General features: G+C 47.4%; 1 protein-coding gene and 1 long non-coding RNA gene across 3 annotated transcripts in view; one reads left to right on the plus strand and one right to left on the minus strand.

The window, feature by feature from the left end:
• Positions 1-448: 448 nt before the first annotated feature.
• On the minus strand, positions 449-4857 carry SIX2 (SIX homeobox 2). The gene is made up of 2 exons (XM_039569822.1): positions 4206-4857; positions 449-1637 (listed from the first exon to the last, which is right to left on the minus strand). The coding sequence occupies exons 1-2, from the start codon at positions 4763-4765 to the stop codon at positions 1334-1336; spliced, it is 864 nt and encodes a 287-aa protein (XP_039425756.1). The 5' UTR covers positions 4766-4857; the 3' UTR covers positions 449-1333.
• The window catches only part of LOC104685687, a 28996-nt gene continuing 6671 nt past the window's right edge, over positions 4512-26836 (plus strand). The window contains exon 1 of one of the 2 annotated variants that reach the window (XR_005604284.1): positions 4512-4766. This is a non-coding gene — a long non-coding RNA (uncharacterized LOC104685687). Of the gene's footprint in view, positions 4767-4919; positions 5039-26836 lie in introns of those variants that run through there. The other variant, XR_005604285.1, reaches the window with a different exon arrangement.

Genomic DNA, 26836 nt, shown 5'->3' on the forward strand with positions numbered 1-26836 from the left:
TTGCAGCCCAGCCGTGCTGGACCCCGGAGCATGGTCTGGCCACGCTCGGTTTGCCCACCCGCCCTCAGGGCGAGGTGGGGAGAGAGGGGGCGGCTTTTTGCCGGGGCAGGCGGACACTGGGGCAGAAAAGCCTGCCGCCTGTACGGCCGTGCCCTCGGGAAGCAGGTGGGCGACCTCTCCTCTTCCCTCTGGGCCCTCACCGCCTGTCTCTCCCCGTGCCCTTGGCTCTCCGCTCCCGCAGGGCGACTTCAGCTCTCCCCGGCGCTCGCAGCTTCCCCGGACCGGGCCGGCAAGGGGCCCGACGTGCCCGGGCCAAACGGGGCAGGGTGGCGGGGCTCTGACCACCCGACACCGCCCTCCCGGCGTCCCCACCAGGACGCCCGCTCTGCTCCGCTCAGGACTGAGCCCGAAAACACCCCGCGGGCGAGAGAAGCAACCATACGCCGAGTTAAATTTCTAAATTTTATTATAAAATAAAAGCAGAAATATTTTCCAAATAATGTATTCACATAATATAAACAATAAACAAAACTAAGGTGAGTGACTTGCGGTTGATACTGTCGTTTAGGTCTACACTTGAGCAGCAATTCCTCTTTTCTTTTTAAAGCCCCCTTCAGCCCTCGTTGCACACCGAGGGGAAAATCTACTTCTTCCTTCCTTCGGGCCGGAGCCGGGCCATCACTTCCTTTCCCACCCAGCAAATGGCGAAAGCACCACATGGACAAGGCCAAAGAAGCTGTCTCTCTGCATAGCATCAGCTACAAGAAGATTACGGAGTCTGCCTAGAGCGCGTGTTGCTGCTATATCTTGACTACAACTTTTGAATTCTTAGTTGAAATTGTACATCGTACACCTGCCACGGATACATAACTATAATAGAATAACGGGAGCGATGTGTAACTTTCAAACAGGCATGGCAACAGCAGCCTTGCGCTCCCCTTTCTTCCCCACCCCCCGAAAAAAAAAAAAATTACGATGTGCCTCTTCCCACACAGACCGGCCCGATCGAGTGACACCACTGAGAGATTCGTGAAGTTAAGGCTGGAATGAGCTGCTACACCGATCAGCCTTACAGCCAGCCGTGAAAATCACGGCTCCTGTCCAACAGTCCTTACACACCTGAAAACGCCTGTAAGCAACCCTTAAGGCTTTTCACAACATCAGCGGAGTCCACTACCTTGCAAACCTGCAGCCAGCCTGCTGCCAAAGGGCACAACATATACATTAAAGTGTTTGTCATTGCTTTCAAAGTCCCTGGTAAGATTAAGGGGGGAAAAAAGGAAAAAAATGAGTAAAGGAGGGCTGGCGCGAGGGAGGGAGCGTGTACACGGTTTTAAGAGCCCAGATCGACCAAGTTAGATGACATGGGGTTGAGAATGGAGTCCTGCAAGCTGTGGTGGTGCATGGGGTCGGCGCTGGGCACGGGGATGGCGCTGGGGCCCTGGGGGTGGCCCAGGCCGTGCAGGGGCTGCAGCCCGGGGTTGGAGCTGAGCAGCAGCGCGGGGCTGGAGGAGGTGTGATCCGGGGTCCCTGACGGCGTCTTCTCGTCCTCTGAGCTCCCCAAAACTGTCTTATTCCCGTTCATTGACGCCGAGAGCGGGTTGTGGCTGTTGGAGTTGGAATTCTCGTTGTTTTCCCTATAGGAAACACAAAAGAGGGAGGGAAATCACCATGTGGCCGTCGCTCCGGGGTGCGCACCGCGGGAGCGGGGGCGGGGGGGAGCTGGCTCCGGGGAGCAGCGAGCGGAGGGGAGTGCAAAAACAGTAGGTTTAAAAACTCTGCAAGCCTCCAAGGCCTCTTCATCTGGCACTTAGGTCTAAGGTCCGCTGAGCTTGTAAACAGAGTCTCTCACTAGCCCAGTGGAAAGTGTCACTTTGCCAAACCGTAATTTTCTGCTTCCAAAGGGTTTGCACAGCATGAGGAGGGGGGCGGAAAGGAAGGGAGGAACACATTACAAGGGGGAAAAAAAAAAAAAAAAAAAAAAAAAGACTTTTTAACTTTAAAACTGCTCTAGGAGCTGAAGAGATGTTCGGCCATGATTTCTCCTGGGAAGGCCAAAGCCCGACGAGCTGCAGGCAGGATGGCTCCGTGCAGCAGAACAACCTCCCGGGCTCACATCAGGAGGGAAAGTCTTTTGCTTAAGTAACTGGACATGTTTTTTTCTTTCCCCCCTCGCCCTGAGCTTAAAGCTCCAAACATACCCCAATATGGACGATAAGGAAAGCGAACAGAGTTAACCCGCTGATTTCCCCGACCCTCGCGGGAAACACTTGGCACGCCCGCCGCTGCTCCTCCGTCCTCTCCTCGGGCGGCGTGGGCGCAGCCAGGATGGCCCTCGCACGGCTCCGCGGCGGGGGCAGCCGGCACCACCGGTGCGCCTGCCAACAAAGGCTCGGAAAGGCAGGACATAGTTTCGAAATTCATCACCCGGTAAATACCAAGAAATCGCTGGAGGCTGGCCAAGCCCTTGCAGATATATCTATATATTTATATATCTATATATGGGGTTTTTTTTCGGAAATGTGAGTGGCAAGAGCTGGTCGGGGCTGCTGTCCAGGCAAGGCCTCCAGACACAGCCCTCGTAGAAATAGTTTAGACACCGTTCTGCCTGAAATACTGAAGGCAATGCAAGTCTATTTAAAAGCTTCTGCGGAAGTTTTGAAACACACTATCTGGCAGAGGGGCCCTATCCTGCAGGATTTGGTCGAGAGAAGTTAAGCCATTGCACTGGCGGGTTTTCCTCACTAAGGGCTGCAGGATGTGGCTGGAGACACTTAGTGCCAAAAAAATAAAAACAGACAAGAAAGCTCTGTTTGAACAAGTTTCCTTGAATGGATGGCAATCCCATGAACGGTCTGTTTTCCAGCGTCTGGAGTGTAATATTAGGTTGAGTGTATTTTTCAATGTCAAAAATCTTATTTGTCTCTGGAGACCTTTAAAATTTGATTCCCCGGGAAAAAAAAAAAAGGAATGGAATAAGTGTAACCTTCATTTCCTTTGGATATTTGAAGGTGAGTCCCTGCTATCAGCAATAAAAAAGATCTCTAACATCTCGTAAAACCAACACTTGCGAGGATTTGAAGGAAAATTAAAGCGCTAGCGCCATTTCGGGAAATGAATAGAGCAAATCTGTGCCTGAATCTGCCGGGCTGCACAACAGCACGGCCTCGGCGCTGCCCGTTTCCAAAGCACGGTCGGCAGAAACCAAAGATAGAATTCTCCTCGGAGGCGCGGATCTACAGGAGATTTCTGAGCTGCTAATTAACCGCGCAGATCATACCATCATACGACTGTACAGACTGGGCAAGCCAGTGAACTAGTGAAAGCAGTAAGAGGACCCTTTTTGCTTCTTCGAACCGTCTTCCTAAGGCACAGGGACTGTTGATGGAAAAGTCAACCCGAATAGCCAGGGATGTAGGCATTAACCTCTTCCCGGCGATTAATGGTCCCTTCACTCCACTTAACGTGAAAAACACAGATGCAGAGTCATACTCGGCCTAAGAACATACACCTACTGACATGCGTTCATGAGCACCTTGCTCGGTAGCAAACAAGAACTGCAATGTCATGAGCGAGGAAAGAAGTTGCTCCACTCAGTCCCTGTCCAGGTCTCCGGCCGCACGCCAGGAGACCACGACAGAGGACATGTTTGCTACCAGCGTTCAGACCCACGCGTTGCCGGCTGCCCCCCGGCTGTCCCTTTCTGCACCGGGGTAACCCTCAAGGACACGCTCTGAGCTGTGCGGGGTGCGGAGCCCTTGTCCTTGGGCCCCGCAGCCGCCGGCCTCTCCCGACGGGCCGCGGACCCGCACCGGCACCTCCGGCCACGGCGCCTGGCTGGGCTCCACAGCGGGTTGCGGCGGGGAGGAGGCGGCAACGCTGCTTAACCAGGAGTCGCCGCCGGCCCTAGTGAAGCGCCCCGGGCAGCACGGGCTGCCCCGGGGCCGCCGCGCCGGCTGTGTGGGGAGTGGGGTGTCCGTGGGGAAGGGGTCTCGGCCGCCTTTCCCGGGGCTACTTTTGGCGGACAGACGCCTTCGCCGAGCGCCCAGCTCGCTCGCCTCTGGTTCTCTGGGCGCCCCCGAGGCGGAGAGCCCGTCCCCTCCCGGCGGGCCTTTCGCAGCAGGGGCCGGGACAGAGAGGAAGGCTCGGGACCACCACCGGGGTCGGGGAGCCGCGGGCGTCGGGGGAGCCGTGGGGAGCCGTACCTTTCCTTGGCCTCGGCGGCGCGGTCCCGCTGCCGGCGGTTCTTGAACCAGTTGCTGACCTGGGTGGTGGTGAGGCCGGTGGCCTCGGCCAGCTCCCGCTTCTCGCGGGGGGACGGGTAGGGGTTGTGGGCGTACCACTCTCGGAGGACGCTGCGGCTCTTCTCCTTGAAGCAGTAGCTGGTCTCCTCGCCGTCCCAGATGGAGCGGGGCAGCGGGAACTTGCGGCGCACCCGGTACTTGCCCACCGCCCCTAGGGGTCGCCCCCGCAGCTTCTCCGCCTCGATGTAGTGCGCCTTCAGCCAGAGCTGCTGCAGCTTGGGGTGGTTGTGCGCCGAGAACTGGTGGCTCTCCAGGATCTTGTAGAGCTCGCGGAAGTTGCCCCGGTGGAAGGCCACCACCGCCTTGGCCTTCAGGACGCTCTCGTTCTTGTGGAGGTGCTCGCAGGCAGGGAGGGACCAGAGGAACCGCCCCAGCCGCTCGATGTTGCCGCCTTGCTGGAGCACCTCGCAGACGCAGGCCACTTGCTCTTGGGTGAAGCCAAAAGTCGGGAGCATCGACATGGTGAGCCCTGCCCCGCCGCGCGCCCTACGGCCGCATAGAGGGGAGCGGCGCGGGGCGGCGGGCAGCGCCCGGCATGCGGGGCCGGCCCCGGGGCGGCGGCGCCCGGCGGGGCCCGCTTGGGCGTCACGGCCGGGCGCGGGGGGCCGCGGCCATCGGCGGCGCCCGGCCCCGGGGCGGTCGCGGGAGCCGGGGAAAAAATGCGAAGAGCGACGAAAAAAGTCTCGAGAGCCCGAGCGCGGGCGACTTTTCCCCCCGGCCGCCGCCTCGTTTTTGTAAGTCCAAGTTGCGAGAGTAACTTCGTGCCTCTTTTGTCTCCTATCTGCAGCGCTCGCAGCGGCCGCGGCTCTCACACCCCCACCCCCCTCGGCTGCCGGTTTGGGATCTCCCTGCTTCCCCCCCCACCCCCCAACGCCAGATCCCACATAATATAGTGCTAAAGCCCTGCTCACTCGCTCCTCTCCCTCTCGGAGTTCCCCCCCCTTTCTTTCTCTCGCTCCTTTTTTTTTTTTTTTTTTAAATAATATTATTCTAAGCTGGCATGAAAAGTGATTATCCGCGCTGTGATTGGTCCGGTTATCTGACCCGGGGACTGCCAGGAGAAGACAATAGTTTTAGTCAAATTATTTGCCATGGTGACGCTGTCAATCAGGGGTAACCCGATCTGTTTTGAGGTGGCTCCCCGGCTGGGCTGACAGATTGCTCAGATCCACTCAGAGGCGGCCCTGCGAGCTGAGATATTAGCTAGCGAGGGAGAAATTTCCGTCGTGATTGACGCTGCAGGCGCCCATCGGGGGAGAGGGGAAGCGCCAAAGCGCGGAGCCCGGGCCCCTGCTCCTCGCCGCAGGGCACTGCGGCGCGGCGGGACGGAGCCGTCGTCCCGGCCGGGCCCCTCCGCCCCGTCTGGATCCCGCAGCCCCATCCCGGCCCTGCCGCTCTGGACAGCGGGCTTTGCCGTCCCTGGCACCCGCGGCTGCGGTTGGGGGGAAAAGCCCGTCTCCGGCCCTTGCAGAAAACTTTATTTCTAAATACGTTCCCTTATAGCCCCCCTCCCCAGCGCCCAGTAACCACTGTTAAGAGAGTTTTATAAGGAAGGGGCCTCTCATGTACAATGGAGACGCTGTTCATGACCTGGGATCCCATTACGCTTCTCGTACCTGCCCGGGAGCGAGAAGAAGGCACGATGATACGGGGCCGGAGAGGGACTGCCTCTCCATGAATAGCCGGCCGTGCCCCACCACGCTCCGGCGTGAAGGGCGCTGGCATCTGTGATCACGGGATGCTGCACATTTATTTATGCTCGATTTCCAAGAGCGTGTCGGGGTGTTTCATCCAGGAGAGGAACACGCGTAAAAGTGCAAAAGTTAGAGACACTTCGCTTGATTAAACGGACCCTTATCACCCACGCGTGCCCTTTGCACGCGGCGTTTTAAGTTTACCGACTCTGTGGGGCAGGGACTCGCATTGTTTCCCGTCCCTTATCGGTCTACACAAAGTGAAAGGCGAGGGAGAGAGGTTGTGCAAGCTGCAAGGTCGAGGGAGAGGGTGCGATGAGCGGGTTAAGGGAGCCGCCGTGCCTTCTCGGGAGCGGCGCACGGGGTGGCGGCCAAACGGGACCGCCGGGGCGGAGGCTGGCGCCGGGGATCGCCCAGGTGAGGGCACTCGGGAGGAGCCTCCCGGCCACAAACTCAGGGTGCCTTCCATGGCCTGTTATGTTCCCCTTTTGCTGAGAAACAATGATTAATCCCACAAGCTCTTTCTACGCTGTTTGCAGTCCTGACAGGAGAGGTCTCTGCAATTGTGGGTTCCTGCCACGGTACCTTTTCAGCCGCCCCGGCGCGTCAGGGATTTAGCGAAGCCACAAGAGACCGGACTGCGGCTTCCCGCCTCTCAGCCTGAGCCTCCGCGGCAGCCGGACCGAGCCTCCGTGCCGGCCCGGGCGGGAGCAGCGGCCGTCCCCGGGGGAAGGCGAGGCTGGGGCGGCGGCGCGCAGCCCGGCGGCTCCCGGCGGCGGCGGCTCCCGGCGAGGAGCCGCGCCAGGGCTGCGGCCAGGGGAAATGCGGCGGGGGAGGGAGGCAGGAGGAGGAGGAGGAAGAGGGCGGGGTAGGGGGCAGCGGATCAACCGTGTCCAGCTCCCAGCATGTCCGAACACTTGTGCATATCCGCGGCGTACGCTCGTACTTTCTCGGGTGCACTCCGCTGTGGAAGCTGCGTGTCCTCCTACCTGTCCGGCCGGCATTTTCACGAGTGCTGCCGTAAGGAAACAGTGGCAAGCGGGCGGTTCCCGCCCTGGTTCCTCCGGGGAAGGAAAATAGAGGCTTCTTTTTCAGGTCGAGAAAAGAACAACTCAAATTCGTTTAAAACAAAATTGGGCATGTTGGTGATGGGTCGGTAAAGCCCCCTCGCATGATGGTCCCTCCGTTCCTTTACAAAATGAGCTCTCGACTGTTTAGTGCCTCGATTCCGGCCGATCTCCGCAGGATTCAAACTGTGCTTGTTTGTAAACGAAAGCATCCCAACCCCAGCGCTTCCTAGCCGACCTAAGCTGCCGGATAGTTCACGGCCGCAGCTGTAGCGAGCAGTGACGGGATGGGACAACCGCTCCCCTTCAAACACTGCTCTGAGCAGAAACAGCAACAGAAACACAAATCCCCTCTCCTGTCCCCGACCTCTGCGCGCACATACCGTGTGCCTTCCGCTCCCTCCCGGAATGGGGACCGTGGAAATAATGAAAAGTGCTAGCGAGGTCTGAGCTGTGTCTCCCGCCTCCCCGCTACCATGCTCGGTCGCCCCACGTTTATTAGGGATATATATACCTGATTCCTCTTCCTCTCCTTCCGTCTCACAACTACAGTGGTTGAATCTGAACGGGAGCAGCTGTTAGCCCTAGCTGGAAAGGAGATGCCAAAACCTGTTGCATAGATTTAGACCTGAAAAAGAGTCTTCTTAGTACCCTAAAATGTGAGTACAGGGTTTACACTCCAGCTCCTCCGCAGGCGCTTTCACTTTAGGCTGCTTCAGCCGGGCTGCAGCTTGCATGTAAACGTAAGTTCACTTCCCAGAGAGCTGGGCAGAGGCAGGGCTACCCCCTTCCCGGGCACCCTGTATCAGCTTGCGTCCTAGAGCATTTGTAAATTAGTGACATCTGGATCCAAATTCTGCATAACTGCTTTTATCTTTAGGGAAAGAGAAAAACTTTCCTACGTGCTGGAAGTCAGAGAAGATACTGGCTGCAAAGCCGCGGCACGGGGCGAATCGCAGTGTAGAGCCTTGCGAGGGAAACAGGCGACCGGGAGAGGAGTTTTTTTTGGCATTTGTGAAGGCTCTCGTTCCCTGCCATTATATTTCAGAGCAGGAGGAGCGAATCGCCTGCTCACGTTTGCCCCCGGACCGACGAGATCGTTTCTCCTGGCTGCTGCCAGTTCTCTCCCCTTTAGCTGTCGTGGAAAGTTTTTGCTGAGCCGACCCAAATATTTGCTCAGCCCCGCTGCCGCCGGGCGGAGAAGGCCGGGGTTTCATCCCGGTCCGGGCACGGCTGTCACTTTGCCGAGGCCCCGCTCGGGAAGCGCCTCACCCCTCCGCGCAGCAGAGTGCGAGACCGTCAGTGTCAACACGATCTTTGGGAAACACGAGTGAAATAAAAAGGTGGTTTTTATCGCGACGCTCCTTTCATTAGCTGTGAAGCAGACTGAATGAGGAACGGGGTGTGGGCGGCCCGTTTTCTTGCGAGGAGCCTTTCCTTGCCCGGAACTGCTCCGTGCTCACGAGTGAGTGCCTAAGTAGAGCTACAATTATCTGGAAATCGCCTTTTCGGCTCTGCCTTCACCGTCCCCTTGTAGACAACAGCCCGTGGTGGGAGGCTACAGGCCCGCATCGCTGCTGTTAAAGACGGGAGCCGATTCACCCAAGCTCCTGCCGGACACCTTTCCGCCAGCCTCCTCGACCACTGCCTTTGGGGAGCCCCTCATCCTTTTCACCGAGCTGAGCTCGGGACAAACCTGTCACCCGCTCTCACAGGGCTGTGGACACGTTCGCTCCTGCCAGCCAGCCTCGGCTCCACCGTGGGCAGGGCAGGGAGACAGGGCCCCTCCAAGGGCGCTTTTATCGGCAAGGGTAGCGAAAAAATGGTAAATCCCACAACTTTCACATGCCAGAAAAAAACACATCTTCCTCGCAGATGTCCACTACCGTGGCGAGAACTGTAGCGAGAGCAAAAAAAATGACAGACAACTCCAAGTTTTCGTTTCTTTCTTTCCTTTATTTCTTTCCTTTTTTTTTTCTTTCTTTATTTTTTTTTTTTTTTTTTTTTTTTAATTTACAAGAATTTTTTCTTTCCTTTTGATGGCATGGCAATATGCTTTCCCCTTAAAACCGGTGGGGTTTACTGAGACCGAAAGCCTGCCGCAATTAAGATGTGCTACTCTGGCTAGGTTTTTCTGGTTTTTTTTTGTTTTTTTTTTTTTTTTTTAAATGAATCATAGCGACCTTTGCCGTGATACTGGGCCTACCTGCCCCACACTCGCCAACTCGGGGGCTCAGCTCAGTTTCCCCGGGCTCACACGTTTTTCCGTGGCGAGACTAGGGCTCCTTTAGGGGGCCAAAGCTCACCCGTGATTCCCAGAGGCAGTTTTGCAACCCGGATCCGCGGGTTGTTCCCCCCCGCCCTCGCGCTATTTATTCACGCTTTTATTTATTTTTGCGTTTTGTTTAAAACCCGAATCTATCCCATCAGAGATAGCACTATGATCCTGTCTCGACTGAAAAAAAGAACACAGCAGACGATCATTGCACATAACTAAATTAAGACAAACAACAATTGCTTGTTGTTCTCTGATTTGGGGAGAAAGGAATAATTCAAAGCTTTCGCTGCGCGCAACGCACCGTTCCTCAAGGGGACGGGTCAAGGATTTCAGATATGTAGCGAGTAACTCGATTATGCTAACAAACTCCGCTTGAAAGAGAACGCTGGTGGGTGCGGAGCGGGGTGCTGGGGACTGGGGGTACTCTGCTGGGAGCCGACGGGAGCGGCGCTTCTGTCCCCCGGACCCGCCCCGCTCCCCGCGCCCGCAGCTCCGCCGCTCCTCTCCAGCACGGAGCCTTTCCCCCACCGGCTGGACCAGAGACGCTCGAATAACATCTTCGCAAGAGATGTATTAATTAGGAGATGGGCCTGATGGGGGCCTGATGGGACTGATCTGGCCTCGGTGAACCTTCCCGCCCCCGCCTCCCGGCCGCCCCCCGGTGAAATGGGACTCCGGGGGCGGCACTGTGTTCCCAGCTCAAGGCGCTGTAACCTCCCGAGCGCCCCACGAAACACGATAGCCCCCCCAGCCGATTAATGCGGCCGGTGCCGATTATTTTTATATTATCCTTTCTCCGTCTAGGGCGAGGGGCTGAGAGTTTTCACCCACTTCTGCCATCAGCACCCTCACGCCCGTTACCCCCAGCATCGATATTTATTTGGGGTGTTCCCCCTCCGCGGCTCCTCCACAGATCCCGCGGAGTACATAGACGGCTGGGGGGAGGACCGGGGGGAGCAGGAGGGGGGCCTGAGCTGGTGCCCACCCAGCCCCCGCCCCACTCCCGGCTGCGGGGACCGCCTCAGATGCTCCGCGGCACAAGGGGACTTTCTCAGCACACAGTGCACTGCTAACAGACAAGACAACAACAACAACAAAAGGCACATATGGTTAAAATAAAGACAGAGAGAGAGAGCGCTTTCTGCCTTAGGGGATTGGCAATAACTAGCCAGAAATGCAGGCTATTGAATCCAAACTTCTGGTGGGCTTCTGCGGGATTGACAACTTAAATCACACTACAAGCATCAATTTGACAATATTTGTAAACTTCTTGTTTCCAGGGATCTTCTTGATCAGAGATAGACCAGGTTGGTATGAGCTCCAGCCACGAAGGTCTCTTTTTTTCCCTCCTCCTTTCCCCTCTTCCGAGTTGATGAATAGCGATCATGTTTCTTTTAATGGCTGCCCCCTATTCTCACAGCCTCCCACAACTAACCCAAGAGCCTGTTTCCTCGACCTCAGTTAATTCCGCTGATTATTCCAAGATGATGAGGAAAGCACGAAGATTGTTCACTGTTCCTACCGATTCAAGGCATTTTCGTTACCATCTCCATCCCTGCCTCACGGGGATTTGACCGGGGAGTATTTTTAGGAAGAGGCTGCCCTCCCTTCCCTCTTGCCTTCCCTCCCCAGGCAGCAGACAGCTCCGGGGGCTCCGCCACGCTCCTGTCGCTGTGGGTGCGCGATCCCCGCCGCAGGGGCCGAGAGCAGGCACCCTCCGTGCCCGGGGGTCCCGGGCCGGGGCACCGCCGGCATCTCTGGGCCGCTCAGGTGGCGGCGGCGCAGGTGATCGGCGCTCCCGCGGGACCTTTTCCTGAGGGGAACAAACCGCCCGCCATCTCCCGCAGCACCAAAGGGAATTTCGGTTCTCCCCGAGGAAGGAAAGTGACTCCTTCGGCCCCACGGGCTGGAGGCGGGGATCCACTCCGAGAAACCTCACTAGAGGGCTCTAATACTCAGCTCTATTCACTGCTGACAGGAAACAAGGCTCGTCCTTAACATCCTTTAGTCTTCCAGATAGATTAAGCCTCGTAAAGTCTTCCCCAGTCTGTCAAAGGTGGTTCACAGACGTCGACACAATGGCAAGAAATCCCTTATCTTAGTAGCAACCACCAACCATCCTGCCTACCTGCAAGTGAGTGGAACTCATGCCCCCTTCCTGGTGCATGATACAAAAGGATTTTGGGGGTCCCTTCCTCTTCTGTGTTCACGGCAAGAGAAGGAAGTGCAGCCTCTAAAACAACCAAGGGCCCCAGACACAGGTATCCTTGCCAAGATTTAGGGACCAAGCACCATACACAGATATGTAGACTTTTTTCCCCTTCACTATAGAAAGACCTCGTGTAAGTTCTTCCATGGTCTGTGCTATGTGGTATGCTCATAAACATATCCATCTTTTAAATTCTGCATGGTCGAGGCAAGCTGAAATGTAATGTAGTGTTGGCAAGTAATACACAGAGATATTAATGTCAAGTACTTACGGATTTAGCTATGGTTTGTTCAGTTTTGAGATAGTTTTTTTTCTTTTTAAATAATTGCTATGATTTGCCGTTGGGAAAAAAATAAAAACAAACAAGACAGTATAAATTAAAACTAAAGCAATTTTTTGTTGTAAGGGAAACTCCATAGCATTTCAGAATGCATTCAGCTTGTTTCAACTCCAAATAGCTTTTGTAATAAATAAGTAAATTGCCTTATTTGCAGAAATTAGGAAGTACAATTTAGTTGCTTGTCATGTCTTGCAACTTTTCTGAGAAATTTTGTGTACAGATCAAAACTACAGGAACAGCTTTGTGGAAAACTAGATAGTTTAAATAACTTAACATCAGTTTAAAACTGGTCAACTTTCCCGTGGAAAATTTGCTACTTCTGAACTTGTGACAATGTTCTGTATTTTCCTCTGTGGATTGTTTCAACCTCCTTTTTGCTGAGTTAATTCTGTCTCTGTACTTTGATGTCTTCTCTGCTTTACTTCATAGGTTCTTGAATCAGTTCAAATATGCTGGGGACCTTTTACTTCCCAGAGAAAAACCTGGTATCCCTTTTCATTCCTTTCTTTTTTCATCAGTTTTATTCTCCTTATGAACAAGGACTTTATTACTAGACTAAAATTGACTTTGTTGCTTATTTAAGATACAGAAAAGGCCAACCCAGTGAAACCAATGGAATTGGTTTCAGTCAGTTAAGTTCAGCAGGCAGGACTGAGGTTGTATACCATTCTGGTTAAGAAACTGCTGCTGGGGTCCCATACCCACATCATATTTCCTCCAACCAAGTCATGTGTGCATGGTGAGGTGCATAAGGGCACAAAATCTCCCCTGGAAGCAGATGCTGATGGCAGCAAACACTGATGCTACATAGTGCGAGGAGAGGGCATGAGCTAAGCACACCATTTCGCTGCTACCATGCACCAGGCACAGCTTTGGTTGCACTGGATGGCACCTGGTTTGACTCCCTCTGTCCCGCACTATTCTAGTCCTCCAACACACTTCCAGAAGCTTTTGCTGTCCCAGGAACCCTTCCATGCTCTCAGTCCACTCCCTCCTTTAGCATCCTCCTATGAAAATATCCCTTGAACAATTTACAATGCATTCCCTTATATTATCTCTGATACCCAGAACTAGAACCCCACAAGGAATAGGTGGGGGTTTTTTTTAACTACAGAGGCACCAAAAGACCCAAAGACCTAGTGACAAATTCCACTTAGCCTCAGGAACAGAGAGGGGTTCTCAGCCCATTTTATTTAGCCATAGAGACATAGTTCAAACACCTTTTCAAAATGGGACTTCACTTTGCACCGTCTTGAGACTCAGTAGTTCTTCGTTCTTCTAACAGAGTTTAGTCACTGCTGCAGTAATTTTTAGTTGTTTCATTCTCACCATAGCTTGCTGAAGAAGCTGATACTAGACATAGGGCTGAAGATTTCACTGAGTGGCAGTGAGCTGCAAAACGTGGGATTCTTTTGCAACTACAATTTCTCTATATCTGCTGCCTGCTATGGGCAGAAAACAATAAGGAAATTACTCTTTAAAGTGTGTAAATACACACACCCCCATATGCATGAATTTATGTGTATTTATGTAGTCTGGCTGTTTTAATTAAAATTTGTTTAATTTTAATTTGTGGAAAAACAGATTGTAATTTATTTAAATCCAAAACTTTTCTTAAACAGTAGGATAACAACATCAGAGTGACGTAACCTGGCAAACATTACCTTAATTTTGAACTCTTTTTCACTTCAATCATATAAGTGGTGGAAGAAATGAACAGAACATGAGATAGGCGGAACAAAGTCTAGGAAGAATTTTAAAGAAGAATTTTAAAGAACAATAGAATTTTTCTCCTTTTTTTTTTTTTGATCAACACCCTATAGCAGATGCAGTTGTGAGTGAAGGTGATGTGTTCCTGTTTATTTTTAAGTGGAAGGAGATTAGCAGCAGCATTTGGCATGCACTGAAGTCTGAGAACTGAGCCTTACAGTCATCATGAAGGGAGCTTCAGCTTTTAAGAAGAGAAGTAGTAAAGAAGTGTAATTGTGTGAGTTATGTGAATTATGATGTGGAAGCTGTAATGTAATGAGCATGTTTAATGCACATAAGGGAAGGAAATGTTCTCAGTGCCAAACTGGATGCCAGATTTGTGGCTGGCAGAGGTGAATGAGTGGTATGAGTACCCCAAGGAGAGGGATGTGCCTGAAGATGGTTTTCTTAACCTGCCAAACTGTTCTTTGAGACATTTGAATACAGAGGACAAAGGTGGGGCCTTTAGTCTGAAGGATCAAGGCAAAAAGAATGAACAAAGAATGCAAACTGAAAGGTTCAAGCATGGTCCCAGCAACATCCCAGAGGAGGGTGTGTAGATGTCACAAATGATCCAGGGATTGCTGGAGGCTAGCCCAGGGTAACTGCAGAGATCACTGGTCTTAAATAAGATGAAGTCTTCAGCTAGGTGAGAGACCATTGGCGGGTTAGGACAGTATAAATTTTGTTGATAAGACATCTCTTTTCTCCACAGCTGCATAATGAATGAGGATGTTACATCAGAGGGCAAGGTTTCAGCTAGAGGGAGTTCAAGGAGACAGAGTGCCTGTGGTCCCCTCAAAATCCTCTGTGGCCTGGGGCCACAGACAGTGGAGTAGGAGCCAGGAGCTCTTTTTATTTTTATACACTCGTTTTCAAAGGCAATAGCTTTATTCTTTTTGTCCAGCTCCAGAAGGTTCTGAAAATCCCTGTTGAATAAATAAGCTGTGGCCAACTCCAAGGTAGAAGTGTGCAATATAAATCTAAAGCACATTGACTGCTTTCAGGTAATTGGAGGGCTTACAGTTTGCTTGACATTAGTGGCGCAGGACAAAAAGCTCTGTGCTGATGAGTGATGCATCTCTGACAGAGTTTTGAGAACATCTTTGGACCTCGCTCCTCATTCCCATATCCCATCAGATACTTTGTATTTACTGTCATTAATAATGCAAACTATTTAACCTTGTAACATGTGTCCAGAGACTAGGAAAGACTTCTGCTAGTCCCCTACCTTAGCTGTGCAGTGGGGAAAATACCCTAACCACAGGAAGTTGATGGAGTGAGTCTCAATAGGTCTGTGAGCTCTGGATCAGGATTCTGAAGCAGTAGAAAGAGTACGGGGGAAAGAGGATTTGCCATGAGATAAAAAGTAGAAGGAGGTTTATGAAAGTAAAAGTTTGAACTTGTGTTGATGAACCTCTCTCAGGCATCTACCAATCAGGCATCTGGCACACAGAATGGCAGACAGTCTAGGATGGCAGAGATCTTGGCAGTATTATGGGACTAGCATTGTCACAAGGAGGAACTGCTTCTGAACAATGCATAAACCTTTTTTCTTCAGTGTCAGGCAAGAATTTTAGGAAGAGAACTCACATTATTATTAATTATTATAAAATTATGATTCTTAAATTGATTCTTTTCCTTGGGGACAAGAAGATGAACTTATATGTCTCTGGTTATGTCTCTTAGAGTACACTAAAAGCAGCTAAGAAGTGCAAGATCTTGTTCCTGGAATGTATTTCCTTTGTGCCAGTCTTTCACGACTCTGAAGGTGTTGAGATATTGTTGATATTATGTAACCTTCATCAATTAAGCACAACGTAAGTGTTTATTTTTCTCCTGAGAAATCTTATTTGATCTCTGGAGACCCATGATGTGAATCTTGCTCGACCATTTTGAGCATAAAGGGCACTTTTCTAAGTACAATAGAAGCTGCAAAGTTTAAATGATCATGATATTTAGAATTTGATGAAGCAAGCGTGCTCCTGCCACGTTAAATGAACAACTAGTTACTGTGTACAGTGTGGTGATACAGGTTGATAATCTGATGCTGAATAATATGATGTCATGTGAAGACTTAAACTATTTCCTTATATAGTGCCCAAGAAATAATATTTTCTTTGCCCACATCTGAAAATTCACAGGCAAACATGCAACTAATCAAATCTTGCACAAATGTTAACACCCAGATGTGAGTGTTTCTGCATGGAATTAATGTACAGCTAGCAGAACTGTTGGATAGAGAAATCCTGTAAAAATACAGATTAAGCACACATAAGTTAAATATGTCTAAATAGTCTGCCAAGAATGTATAGTTTTATGAAATCTGTTTTAGGTACAGAACTCTCAATATTTCCTTCTAAAAACTTTCCATTAGTATACAAAAAGGAGAGAGTAGATTTCTGTAATAATCAGCAGAACCTTCCCATTTAATATAAACAAACCAAAAGAACCATATGACCTTACTTCCAAGGGTCAACCCTTGCCCTCCAAACTCCCATTAGAAGTCAGAACTTGAGTAATCCTATCTTTTAATGATAAACTCTACAATAAACCCACCCTATTTAGCAATAATTATTAATAGTAATTTGCATATTGGGTAGAACATTTTGAGAAAGGCTTTCCAGTATTTGCTATGCTAAAATCCAACAGTACTTGATTTGACCATTTAGAGTGACAATTTAAATTCATAATAAAAGGGGGAAAGAGTGCAAATAGAGAGAAAATACCCATATCTGAGAAGACCTGTGTCTTGTTCAGCTTGATACACCTTATATCCTCAGTAAATTAGAAGGGGTATTTTAAATTCAGAGAGCCACAGGGGGTCAGAATCAGATAATCCTCAGAACAGAAACCCAGGGTAAATTCTTGCTGAAGTGCAAGCCTTCATGCCTTACAAGCTTCCATTTTAGACAATAACTAATTAGCCAGGAAAATAAAGGAAAGATTTCTCTCTGTGTGCCTGTATGTGTTGCACATGTACATATATAATGTATGCACACATGCACACACACATGTGTACCCAGATATAATATTTTTATAAACGTGGCCTGAACCTTGCCTGCATCTTCTCATTAAATCAGTGGGAAGTTTGCTGAAACAAAGAGTTTTGAATATTGCCACATCAGATCTATTTCTTTCACAAATGATGAAACATGCAGGAGAGTTGGCAAGCACACACTGTTGTGGTGGAGCTACTGACCATTTGAAGCCAGCAAACAGAATATGCTCTTTATTGATGTGTAAGTTAAATTCTTTCATTGCCACCTGGTTTGTTGAAAAAATTGGTGAAAAAGTGGGTCAGTACTGAATAGATTTTTCTGTAATATCTTCACTGACAGACCAGCTTGAGTTAGAAGGCCAGTGAAGAAGAAGAAAAATCAGCAGGAAACAATACATGTTGCAATATACATTTGAAACATGGATATGTAACGTAAGAGTTTTTTGCACTTCTCTTAGTGCTCTCTACTGCCATGCATCACATTAATCTAGAGTCAGTTTAGGAAAGATAATGAGTTAAAATTTATGGCATATACAGGGCTATTTATCTCTTCCTAAATGCAAAGTACTAAGCATTCATGCTTACCTCCAACAGAAAGATGAGTTCCTTTTCTGCCTGTAGAACTAATATGCCCCAACAAATGGGAGAGCCACCAGCAAACCCCATGACAGCCAGTGGGAACTGGTTTTCTCCATTCCTTCGTGTCTGTGTTTTGAGCTCCTTGTAGAAATGGACTCAGATATTAATTTCATATTAAGAAGATTCACCCTTTTGGACATGTAAAAATATAGTTTAGTCTGAATTGATATATTAGGGTCAAAACAAAGCAAAGCTGCAGGATTTTAAATCCAGTCTAAACTCTGCAGTTCAAGGCAGGTTTACTTCATTCTAATGATGTGACTATTCAGCATGCTGTTAGTGCTCTTCTCATCCGTCTCTGATCCAGGGACCTTGATTACCTGAAGTGGTGTCTTTTTTGAGAAAGGCTGAATGATCTTGCCCATGAAAGTTCCCATTTCTGGCCTCACTCTGGCACTGTGCACTTTTCATGGGCAGATGGTCACTAATCTCAGTACTTTCTGGGTATCTTCTGATGGCTGTTCAAGCCCAGAAACAAAAAGGGAAAGTTGCCAAGTCCATTTGCTGTATGTGACTCCCCACTTCAGTCACACAAGAAAAGGCCTTGCCTCTTTAACCTGGGCAGTTGATGACTGGGTTTTCTCTTCATGTGTATCCTCTAAAACTGAACTGTGGATTTGAGAGGAAACAAGCTTAATACGCCATGTGCTTCCTATTTGTTGGAGGCATCAATGCTGAAGCTCTGTTGGCATGCTAAAATGTGAACATTTTTACAATGTAGCAGGTTATGGAAGCTGCTCTTGATAAATTCCAGTAACGGCATTTTGCACTCCATGTGTTCCTTTCTGTGAATGACAGATTGCACTATTATGTCTCCTAAGAAGCTCTTGACAAGGGTGATTCAGGCACAAAGAAAGTGGAACACGTGTCTAATTCAGTGTTTCTACATTCCCTAGCGCATTTACACAGGACTGTGATCTTGTTCTCTCTGATGCACTAGAGCAAGAAAAAACACTGTTCAGTGTGAGTTAAACACTCCCTAATAACATCAGAGCCTCTGCTGATGTGAACCTAAAAAGAAACCTATGAATGTGCTTACCTCTCCTTCACTCTTGACTGAATCTAGTGTCAGATGTAGAAATCCACCAGGCTTTTTTCCTCTTAGCTGGGCAGTAGAAGAAGGGACTGTGGCAGATGGACAAGAGGTAGATGATGTGGCTTGTTGGATAGCTGGGGTTAGAGATTATCCAGCCTACCTGAGTAACTACTAGCAGTCTTCATGTTGAAAATAGAGTAACCAGGTATAAATAATTGTCACACATTCTGTATTCTGAAAGTGCTTCTTGCAAGAAGGTAGTTCATAACCTTACCCAGTAGGACTCTTCCAGGCATAGAAATCACTGCTGGTTTTATCCATTTGGTAGAACCAACGGGAACAAATTTCAAAGATATTTTATTGTTTGTGATTGACTAAATACTTAAAACACATATCATTAACCACTAGGTGCTCTCTAAAAACAGCACAGAGATCCAGCTGTAAATACTAGAAATATTATGCCTGATTTGGAAACATTCAAAATAACCCCAGCATTCCTCAAATGCACAGTTCTAACTTTGCTCAGGTCTGTTTTGTGGTTTCTTCTTCAGCCTTCTAGGTGGATGCATGAGTTTCCATTTCAAGTTTTAGCTTAATGACTTCGCTTCAGAAACAGGAGAAAAGGAAAGCTCTATGAATTAAACATTACATAGGATTTGGCAAAGCACTTACAGGAATTCCATAAGGAAGAGTAAAAAAACCCAATCCCTACACAGTTGCACAGTTAGCAGTAACAATGAATAGTGCTGTTACCCTCTAAAAGTACACACTTTACAGTCAGCCTTGGCTGGTGAAATGCAGAAGCTTCATGTGGATTACACTTTTTAAAAATCTTTCAGCATCAAAAAATAGAAGAGCTGTAGTGTGTTGGTTTCAGAGTACTTTGCATGCAATCTCAAGATAAATTTGAGATACTGATTGTGTTTGTACCTGTGCCAGATGTTGTCGTTAGATATTTCTGGTTTGTTTCGTCAGCCAGATGAACTTACCCAGGGACATTGATCAAATACCTACATTTAAAAGAACACACTGTCAAATTAGTGGATAGAAAGAGCACATTATGAGAGAGAAATTATCTGGTGAAAGATTTAAAGACTGACTCACTTGTGTTTTGTTTCATTAAAGGTGGGGTAGTCCCTTTTCATTTTCCATTTAGCAGGAGCATTCTTGTACTCCATTAGAGTATCAGCCTTATAAGAAACTAACTGGCTTGGGATACACATGAGCCTCCTTGGAAAAAATACGACTTCCCTTATTACAGATTCTAGATTACCTTAAAATATCTATAGCTGATCCCGCAGGCCTTCCTGGAGATACTCCCTTGTACTCCAGTAGGTCTCATGGCTGCAAAGTTTCATGGTGTGCTGCAGTAGCCTTCCCAGAAGGCCAGGGTGGTGGCTGCTTCTCGAAAGGGAAGGGCTTGGGACAGCAAGGGGGGGCATCCACCCCTCTCAGGGACACAGAATATATTCCCAAGAGGAAAATACGAAAATCCGTAGGAAAACTATTCAGACATTTTCTTTCCCCTCCTCCCTCTTAGATGCTCTTGGAAGAAAATCTTGATTCTTGCACTTGGGGTCAAGGGAGCAGCTCGTGGTGGTAATGGAGGGGTGAGGATGGGGCTGGAGAGTGAGCACACATGAGTTAGGGGAGATCCAGATGAGCAGAAAAAAGAATTAAATGGATTGGAAAAAGCTTCAGAAGTTACAGCTGAGAGTATTTTATCTTTGTTTTGGTAACACTGGGTAATGTTTTCATTCAGGTTGGCTACAAACGCTTGCTCTTCAAAAGAGTTGTCAAAGATTTATTTTATAAAAATATAAACAAAAGACACACTAAACACTTTGTGTTTCATGTTTTTTTAAGTCTTTGTCTCAGTAGTAATTTCTTGCTGTCTTATTTATCATACACTAAGTATTTCTAGATAGAAAATACTTCTGTTTTCTGATTGATACCTATATGCTACCCATCTATTTCTCTCTGTATATGTGATCTGTATGTATGTACAGAACCCAGTGGACCCTGGAGCCCACTCCCATCCTGCACAGCCAGAGCAGGCCATTGCTGGCCCAGGCAAGAACTCAGACACCTCTATTCATTTTCATCTCAGTGGCAGATGCTCAAAGGCATTTGCCTGATGTTGCAAGGAACCCCTAAGGTGGGGTGCCTTGGGAGAACCATCTGTCTGTAGCTGAGGCCATTCCCCATGTGTGCTTGCCTGCTTTCTGCCCTCCAAATGTCATAACATTCCTACTTTGGTGCAATATTGTGGTCCAAGAGTACAATGTGTCATTAAGTGCTTCGGTTGCTTGCCGAGGCCATGCTCACCTTCAAGCCCCACACCTCAGGTATCTGGAAACTAAGTAAGCAGGCTTGAAAAGGTTCACAGAAGGCTTTCACATGGTAGAAACCCAGTGTTACTAGTCTTATACTTGGCCTATTAGCCCTCACAGCCAGTTGGATATTGGAGCACTAATGTGAGCTCCTTTCTGTGAGGGATCCTGGCAAATGGGCTGCTCCCCTTGCTGAGGAGGAGTTTCCTAATCTGGGCAGTACCCAGACAGTTGCCATTCCAAAGCCAGACTTCATGGCTCAAACTCACACTTCATAGAGAAAGTGCCCTGTATAAATTGTCAGCTTTGAAGCCAAACCCTTCCCCACTTAGCTTGCACAGTAAATCAAGCTTTGGTGCTACTTTCCATCCAGCTCCATTACACAAGTAGTCTGATTTAGTTTTATGGTAGAAATGTGTTTCAGCTAAAATGGTATTTTTCACAGAGTGGGGGATAAACATGACTGTTTTATTTGTAAAGTGAAAGGCTATGAGATGGTAACAGGCAAGCACAGTGAGTGCAGGTGCAGTTTCAAATCCCTGCCTGGCTGTCTCAGTACCTGGGCTTGGTGCCTGAATTCTCTCATACTCAGATCTACAGCAGCACCACAACAAATCAGAACCTTCCATGAAAGCTTGTGAAAGTTCATATTCAAAAAGACATTTCCATTAGTGCCTGTGAAATTTTGCCCTACATCTTTTGGAAGTGAAAAGAGCCAGCCCCCAGAACTACTGTACCATCCCTGTTCCCCAGAAAAGTTAATTCATCATTAAAATTATTAAACAGTAAATGGCTGAGATGTGTTATTACAATCTTGAAGTATTTCCTTTGATTGTTTAAAAACCTCTGTTTTAATTTGAGTAATCTATTTTTTTGCCTTTTACAGTTTTGAGTGCTCTATCTTACCATATGTGAAACATTTCTTAAAGGTGTCAAAGTGACTTGTCATGGGTTTGGAATGAGAACTAAATTAAATGTCCATACTGTAGCATACTTATATAAATAATGAGATATTCCAGTATAAACCATTCATTTGGCAGTCATTTCTACATCAGCAAGTACTAAGTGCTATAGAATTCCTGCCTAACTTTGACACATGCAGAGAAAATCAGGAAGGAAAATGTGTGTGTGTATGTGTTTAGAATTTTATAGAAAAAGACAGCCCCTTGTAGTCCATTGCCATGAAACTGTTTCTTACATTTTTGGAAATAGTGCAAGGAGTTTAACAAAATACTCTGGATTCACAGCAAAATGCTGGAGCATTCATCTGTCTCCCACGAACTCCAAAACTTGTTTCCATAATTCAGAAACAGAAATGGATAAAAAAGACATTAATGAGCACAAGAATGATTTATTATGGGTGACATAGTGTCACTGCTTTTAAGAAAAAATACATTAAGTAAGAATTCTTCATAAAATAAAAAGTGTTTCCTATTGAACATTGTTCGGAATTTGCTTATTAGTGTATTATATCACCACATTGCCAGGTCTGGCACTTCTCATCCAAATAATGTTTCAAAGTGCCAGCAAGACTTGTGGGCTGCAGAGCAAACCATGTTAGGAATAATGCATGTACAGAAACAAAATTAGTTTTCCTGGGATTCTGGAAATAGTTAGCACTGGAAGGCTCTTTTGTCTTGTATCAGCTTCACCAGGCTAACAACAATCAAAAATGGATAATATGCACTTAGTTCTAAACTGTCTTTCAAACTGCCCAGCTGCTTTAAGCCAGTTTTTAGGCTAAAATTCTTTCACACTCAAAGGCCCATGCATTTATAGCATGCATGGTAAACAAACCTTGTACTCTATATGAATTTTATCTTCAGACAAAAGGCACCCACTCTCTGTTCTAATGGCATCCTGGTTTGATGGCACCAGATCCTGCACCTACTGAAGAGCATGTCCCAGAGCCCCAGTCTGACAGAGACTGACAGTCTGGCCCAAAGCAACCACAGAACTTCCTTAAATTAAATTAAAGGCACACTTCAGGTTTAAGTCTGAGTCGGGCTGGTTGGGACCAAGAGGGATTTTTCGCTGGCACCAGGCATGGCATGGCTATCTGTCTTTGTATCTGCCCATGATTCATCTCCAAAAACTGTAACTAATATCTTGGATGATCTCTGAAACCTCTCTGGATTAAGAAGTAAATAAATCACCCATTCCACTATCTGTCTATGCCGCAGTGACTTAAAAGATTGAAATAGTTTGTCACTTGGAATCAAAGTTCATAAATAGAGCTATTAACTTGGAGCTTTTCAGACTTCTTTGTGTGAATGCAGAAGTGTTTCTAAGTAGTTTACAGGTGCATTTCAGTTATCTTCAAAACATGGCTAGTTACATGAATTCACAAGCTTCCAGCAAATAATTTGATCTAGTGTCAATCTTCATTGAATCATGTAAAATAAGATTATTTTTTGTCTTTATTGCAACCAATAGCTGAAGTTTATGGCCAGGAAGCACAAGCCTTCCACTGAAATCTTCACAATTGTGTCCCCAGCCTATCATGAAGAGAAAAAAAATCTATCTGTGGTGGAATTTGGGGAGCACCAGTGTCCTAGCAAGGGTAGTGGTGTGCCTAAGGCATCTACCCATGGTCTGGGTTGCACCTCCAACATAGAGGAGAGCATGATGGCACCAGGCACCCGAGATGACTCCAGAGCAAATGAACAGGACTTTCACTAGTTGTTAAGTTAGACTCATGAGGTGTATTGGAATAGGAACTATTAGCTTCTTTCATGCTCTTGGTGTCCTCAACACACTCTTGCAGGACTTTTTTTCCCCATGTCTCTAGTAGGGGTAATTTAATGACAGTTAATTGCTCACTTGTCCACGGGTTGTACAGATTTCATTAATTAAACACCTATTTTTGTAAAGATTTTAGACCTATATAAAGCAACAAAGTCTCTATGAGCTTTTTGCTTAAAATCCTCTCTGACAGGAATCTCACTAAATATTTGCTGATCTCAACTATGTTCCTATGGCTTAAAAACCTGTATCAATAACTCAAGGGTACAAATGTGTCAAGTGGTTGCAATTATCTTCTAAACAAATATTGGAAAAGAAAAAAGGCACAAGCTAAGCCATAGAAAAACATGGTTAATGCACTCCAATTTACCTTGTCCAATAGTGACTCCATTGCATAATGATGTATTTATGATGAGTGTATAGCAGAGTCTGAAACCTTATTTTTTAAAAACTGCTCAGCTTGCTTTTTTTTTTTGCTTTTTTTTTCTTTTCCCCCTCCTTAATGGTGTAATGACTCAGGGTGGAATTAAAGACAACTAGAGCCATATTGCACAATCAGGTTTTAAGCACATTTGCTACAGAATGTGATGCATCCCACATGGAAAAAATCCTTTCAGCTCCTGCTGCCCACTCTGCACTAAACTGCATGAACACACCAAGTGGGACAGCTGTGGAAAGTGATTTTTTGTGGGTACCAAAGCACTTAGGACCTCTGCTCCATCATCACGTCCTCTGAACATGGGCCGGAAGGTTTCTTGTTTCAGGGACTGTTGGGTTAAAGAGATGAATGGGAAAGCTGATTATGTATTGGCTACTGGTTCCAACTCTGTAGAGAGGTAAAAGTCAAATAAAATTCATTATTTTGTAACATTGTCATGGTCTTTTAAATATATTACACTCTGAAGACTTCTGGAAGTCCCAGAGCAGTATTTTGATATGTTAATTTGAAAAAAATGCATTTTAAGAGAGTTCATGGAGACCTAATATTTTCTTATGCTAGCATTTCTATTTTTACATTGCCTTGCTTTCCCCTCAAATTTTATTTCTCCATTAATTTTAATTAGGTTCTCACTGGATTTCAAATACAGTAAAAGTACAGAAATGGGAAAGGTTTCTTGTCAAGACTGACCAAGATGTCACATAGTCCCACATCCTCCCACTCTTCATGTCTAAGGGTTTATATTTTCAGTCCAACACATATCCCTCTCCTGCTCCTCTGCCCCAGATCCAAACACTGATGGAATCTGTAATGTGTTGACAAGTTCTTGTATTAATAAGATAGCTATTTATCAAACTGCAACACAGACACTCAAATTTCCTCTTGTCTCTTAATACATTGCGTTGTGCCATTTAAGAAATATTGGTGGTGTCAGATTCTCAGTGCTGGGAGAACGACACAAAGGGGCACTAAATCAATGTCACTGGCACCTTGAAACAGCTGGTGGAGGAAGCAGTGCCCTCCAAACCAAGGAGTGCAGCCCCCTAAGCCTAAGTAGGTTTCTGGAACCATGGGCAAACCTGTGGGTCTGGGAATCTCTGAGGTGGCTCTGGTAGCATTGTATCCAGGTTTGCTGCCAGTTGGTCACAGTGCTTGGGAAGAGTGAAGGCGATAGCGTAGTATCTGTGCTCCATGGATTTGGCTTTGGACTAAGTAGGGTCATGCTCATCAACACGTGTGTGTGTGCTCTCACCATAGCCAGACAAACCACTGGCCATGTCCAAAGATAAAATGCAGGAGACATTCATGAAAGATAGTTTCTATCAGTGATGTGGGATTAGAGTGGAGCCTAAAAATGATACATTCATTCTGATTACTAAAAATGTGTTCTTCTGCATGAGATGTTGTAAGGAGATACTGTTTCCTGCACCTTAAATCATGGCCACATTAGACTTCAATTTTAAAGGGACAAGGCAAACCTTTTCTGCCTGAAGCTGTGGTGAGCTGGAACAATGTCACCTTCACAAGGCTGAACTGAACAGAACAGTCTCTGGGTTGTCCAGAGGAGCACTTTAAATTTCTTTTCAGTGCAACCATGAGGGATATGTGTGTGGAGTGGGTTATGGAGAGGGGACTCCTCCTGGCTGTGTACCTGTCCCCTACCTGGGTCTTGTGGGGCAGCCCCCTCCCCATCCCCTCAGCTACCCAATACCATGTTTTCTGCAATGGAAATCCCACTCAGAGCACTTCCCTCCTCTGCTGACCAGGGCTGAGCTCCAGGGCATTTCCCCCTCACCTCTCTTTCTGTAACACCTGGCAAGAGAGGAAAAGAAAGAGAGGAGATGAAAAGACCTAGAGCCCTGGCTGCTATCTTATCTTTTCCCACCACCTGGATCAGGGAGAAGGGAAAGCAACTGGAGCTCTGCTCCTTGGCAGCATCCCTTCCCCAGCCAAGTCTGGGGCAGAGGCTCAGAGGTACAAAAGTGTGGCTGGGACTGCACACCTGACATGGGCAGTAGGAAAAACCTTTTCCTGGTACAGTCTGCTATATGGGAATGACATCTCCTTTGGGTGAAGTTGTTTTTAATGCTATAGAAGTACTGTATGCCCTTGTGTCAGATGCTGAGAACTTTCTTGTCTCTTAGGCGGACCCTAGAGAAGAAGAAATATAGAAATGCAAACTAACAGAATTCCCCACTACTGGAAAGTCCTTGAACAGGATCCAAGTGATGTGGGCTCATGAGAAAGGAAGATTGAGCCATGGTTACAAGTTAGGGTCTGCTTCAAGATCACTTCTACTCAGACAAATATTTACTTCCCCCAGACACAGAGATACACATTCTGTAAGACCCTGCATTACCTTCCAGTATTTGGAATCACCTGATCTGTGTTTGGTTGATCTGATAGCTCTCTGAGTATAGGTCTCAATGAGTTATCACACTTCTCTGGCAGCACTGAGTGGAAGGAAAAAGCTGTAAGAGAATGATCTATAGTCCTCAATTGCATGAACTTGGAATGGCAGATAAGAAGCAGATCCATTATTTCCATCTGCAGAAGGCAGGCATCTTCTATCTCCATGATCTTTACTGTAGATAAAGGTGAAATAAACCTATTGCCTTACAGAAAGCTCTCTGTCCTTTTGGTTTAGAGCATAAACCCTGGCAGTGTAACAGGCATAACAGTGAAAAAGCAGACTTTTATTAATACCTCCCAAAGAGAATATGCTTCATTTTAAGCTTGTGCTTGAACTTCTATCACTTTTTAATTTTGGATGGTAATAAAAATGCTTTGTGAGATCAAGTGAGTAATTCATAAGTATATTTATAGCTATTATTTCCCAATTCACTCAATTTCCAACCAGTTCTTTTTGGCAAAGAGAGGTGTGGGGTTTTCTGTCACTGCTAGGTTTCCACAACAACGAAGGTCTCCTTTCAGTCTCTTTCCAACAAGATTGGATTGATTAACTATGCTACTGTTTATTTTGCTGTACCTGCCAAGTATAT

This window comes from Corvus cornix, chromosome 3 (genome assembly GCF_000738735.6).
Source record: "Corvus cornix cornix isolate S_Up_H32 chromosome 3, ASM73873v5, whole genome shotgun sequence".
Lineage (NCBI taxonomy): Eukaryota > Metazoa > Chordata > Aves > Passeriformes > Corvidae > Corvus > Corvus cornix.

Coding starts and splice junctions, on each gene's coding strand:
- SIX2 (XM_039569822.1), bottom strand. CDS start 4,765: ATGTCGATGCTCCCGACTTTTGGCTTCACCCAAGAGCAAGTGGCCTGC. Junction 1,638..4,205: donor GCCGCCGAGGCCAAGGAAAG/GTACGGCTCCCC, acceptor TGTTTCCTATAG/GGAAAACAACGAGAATTCCA.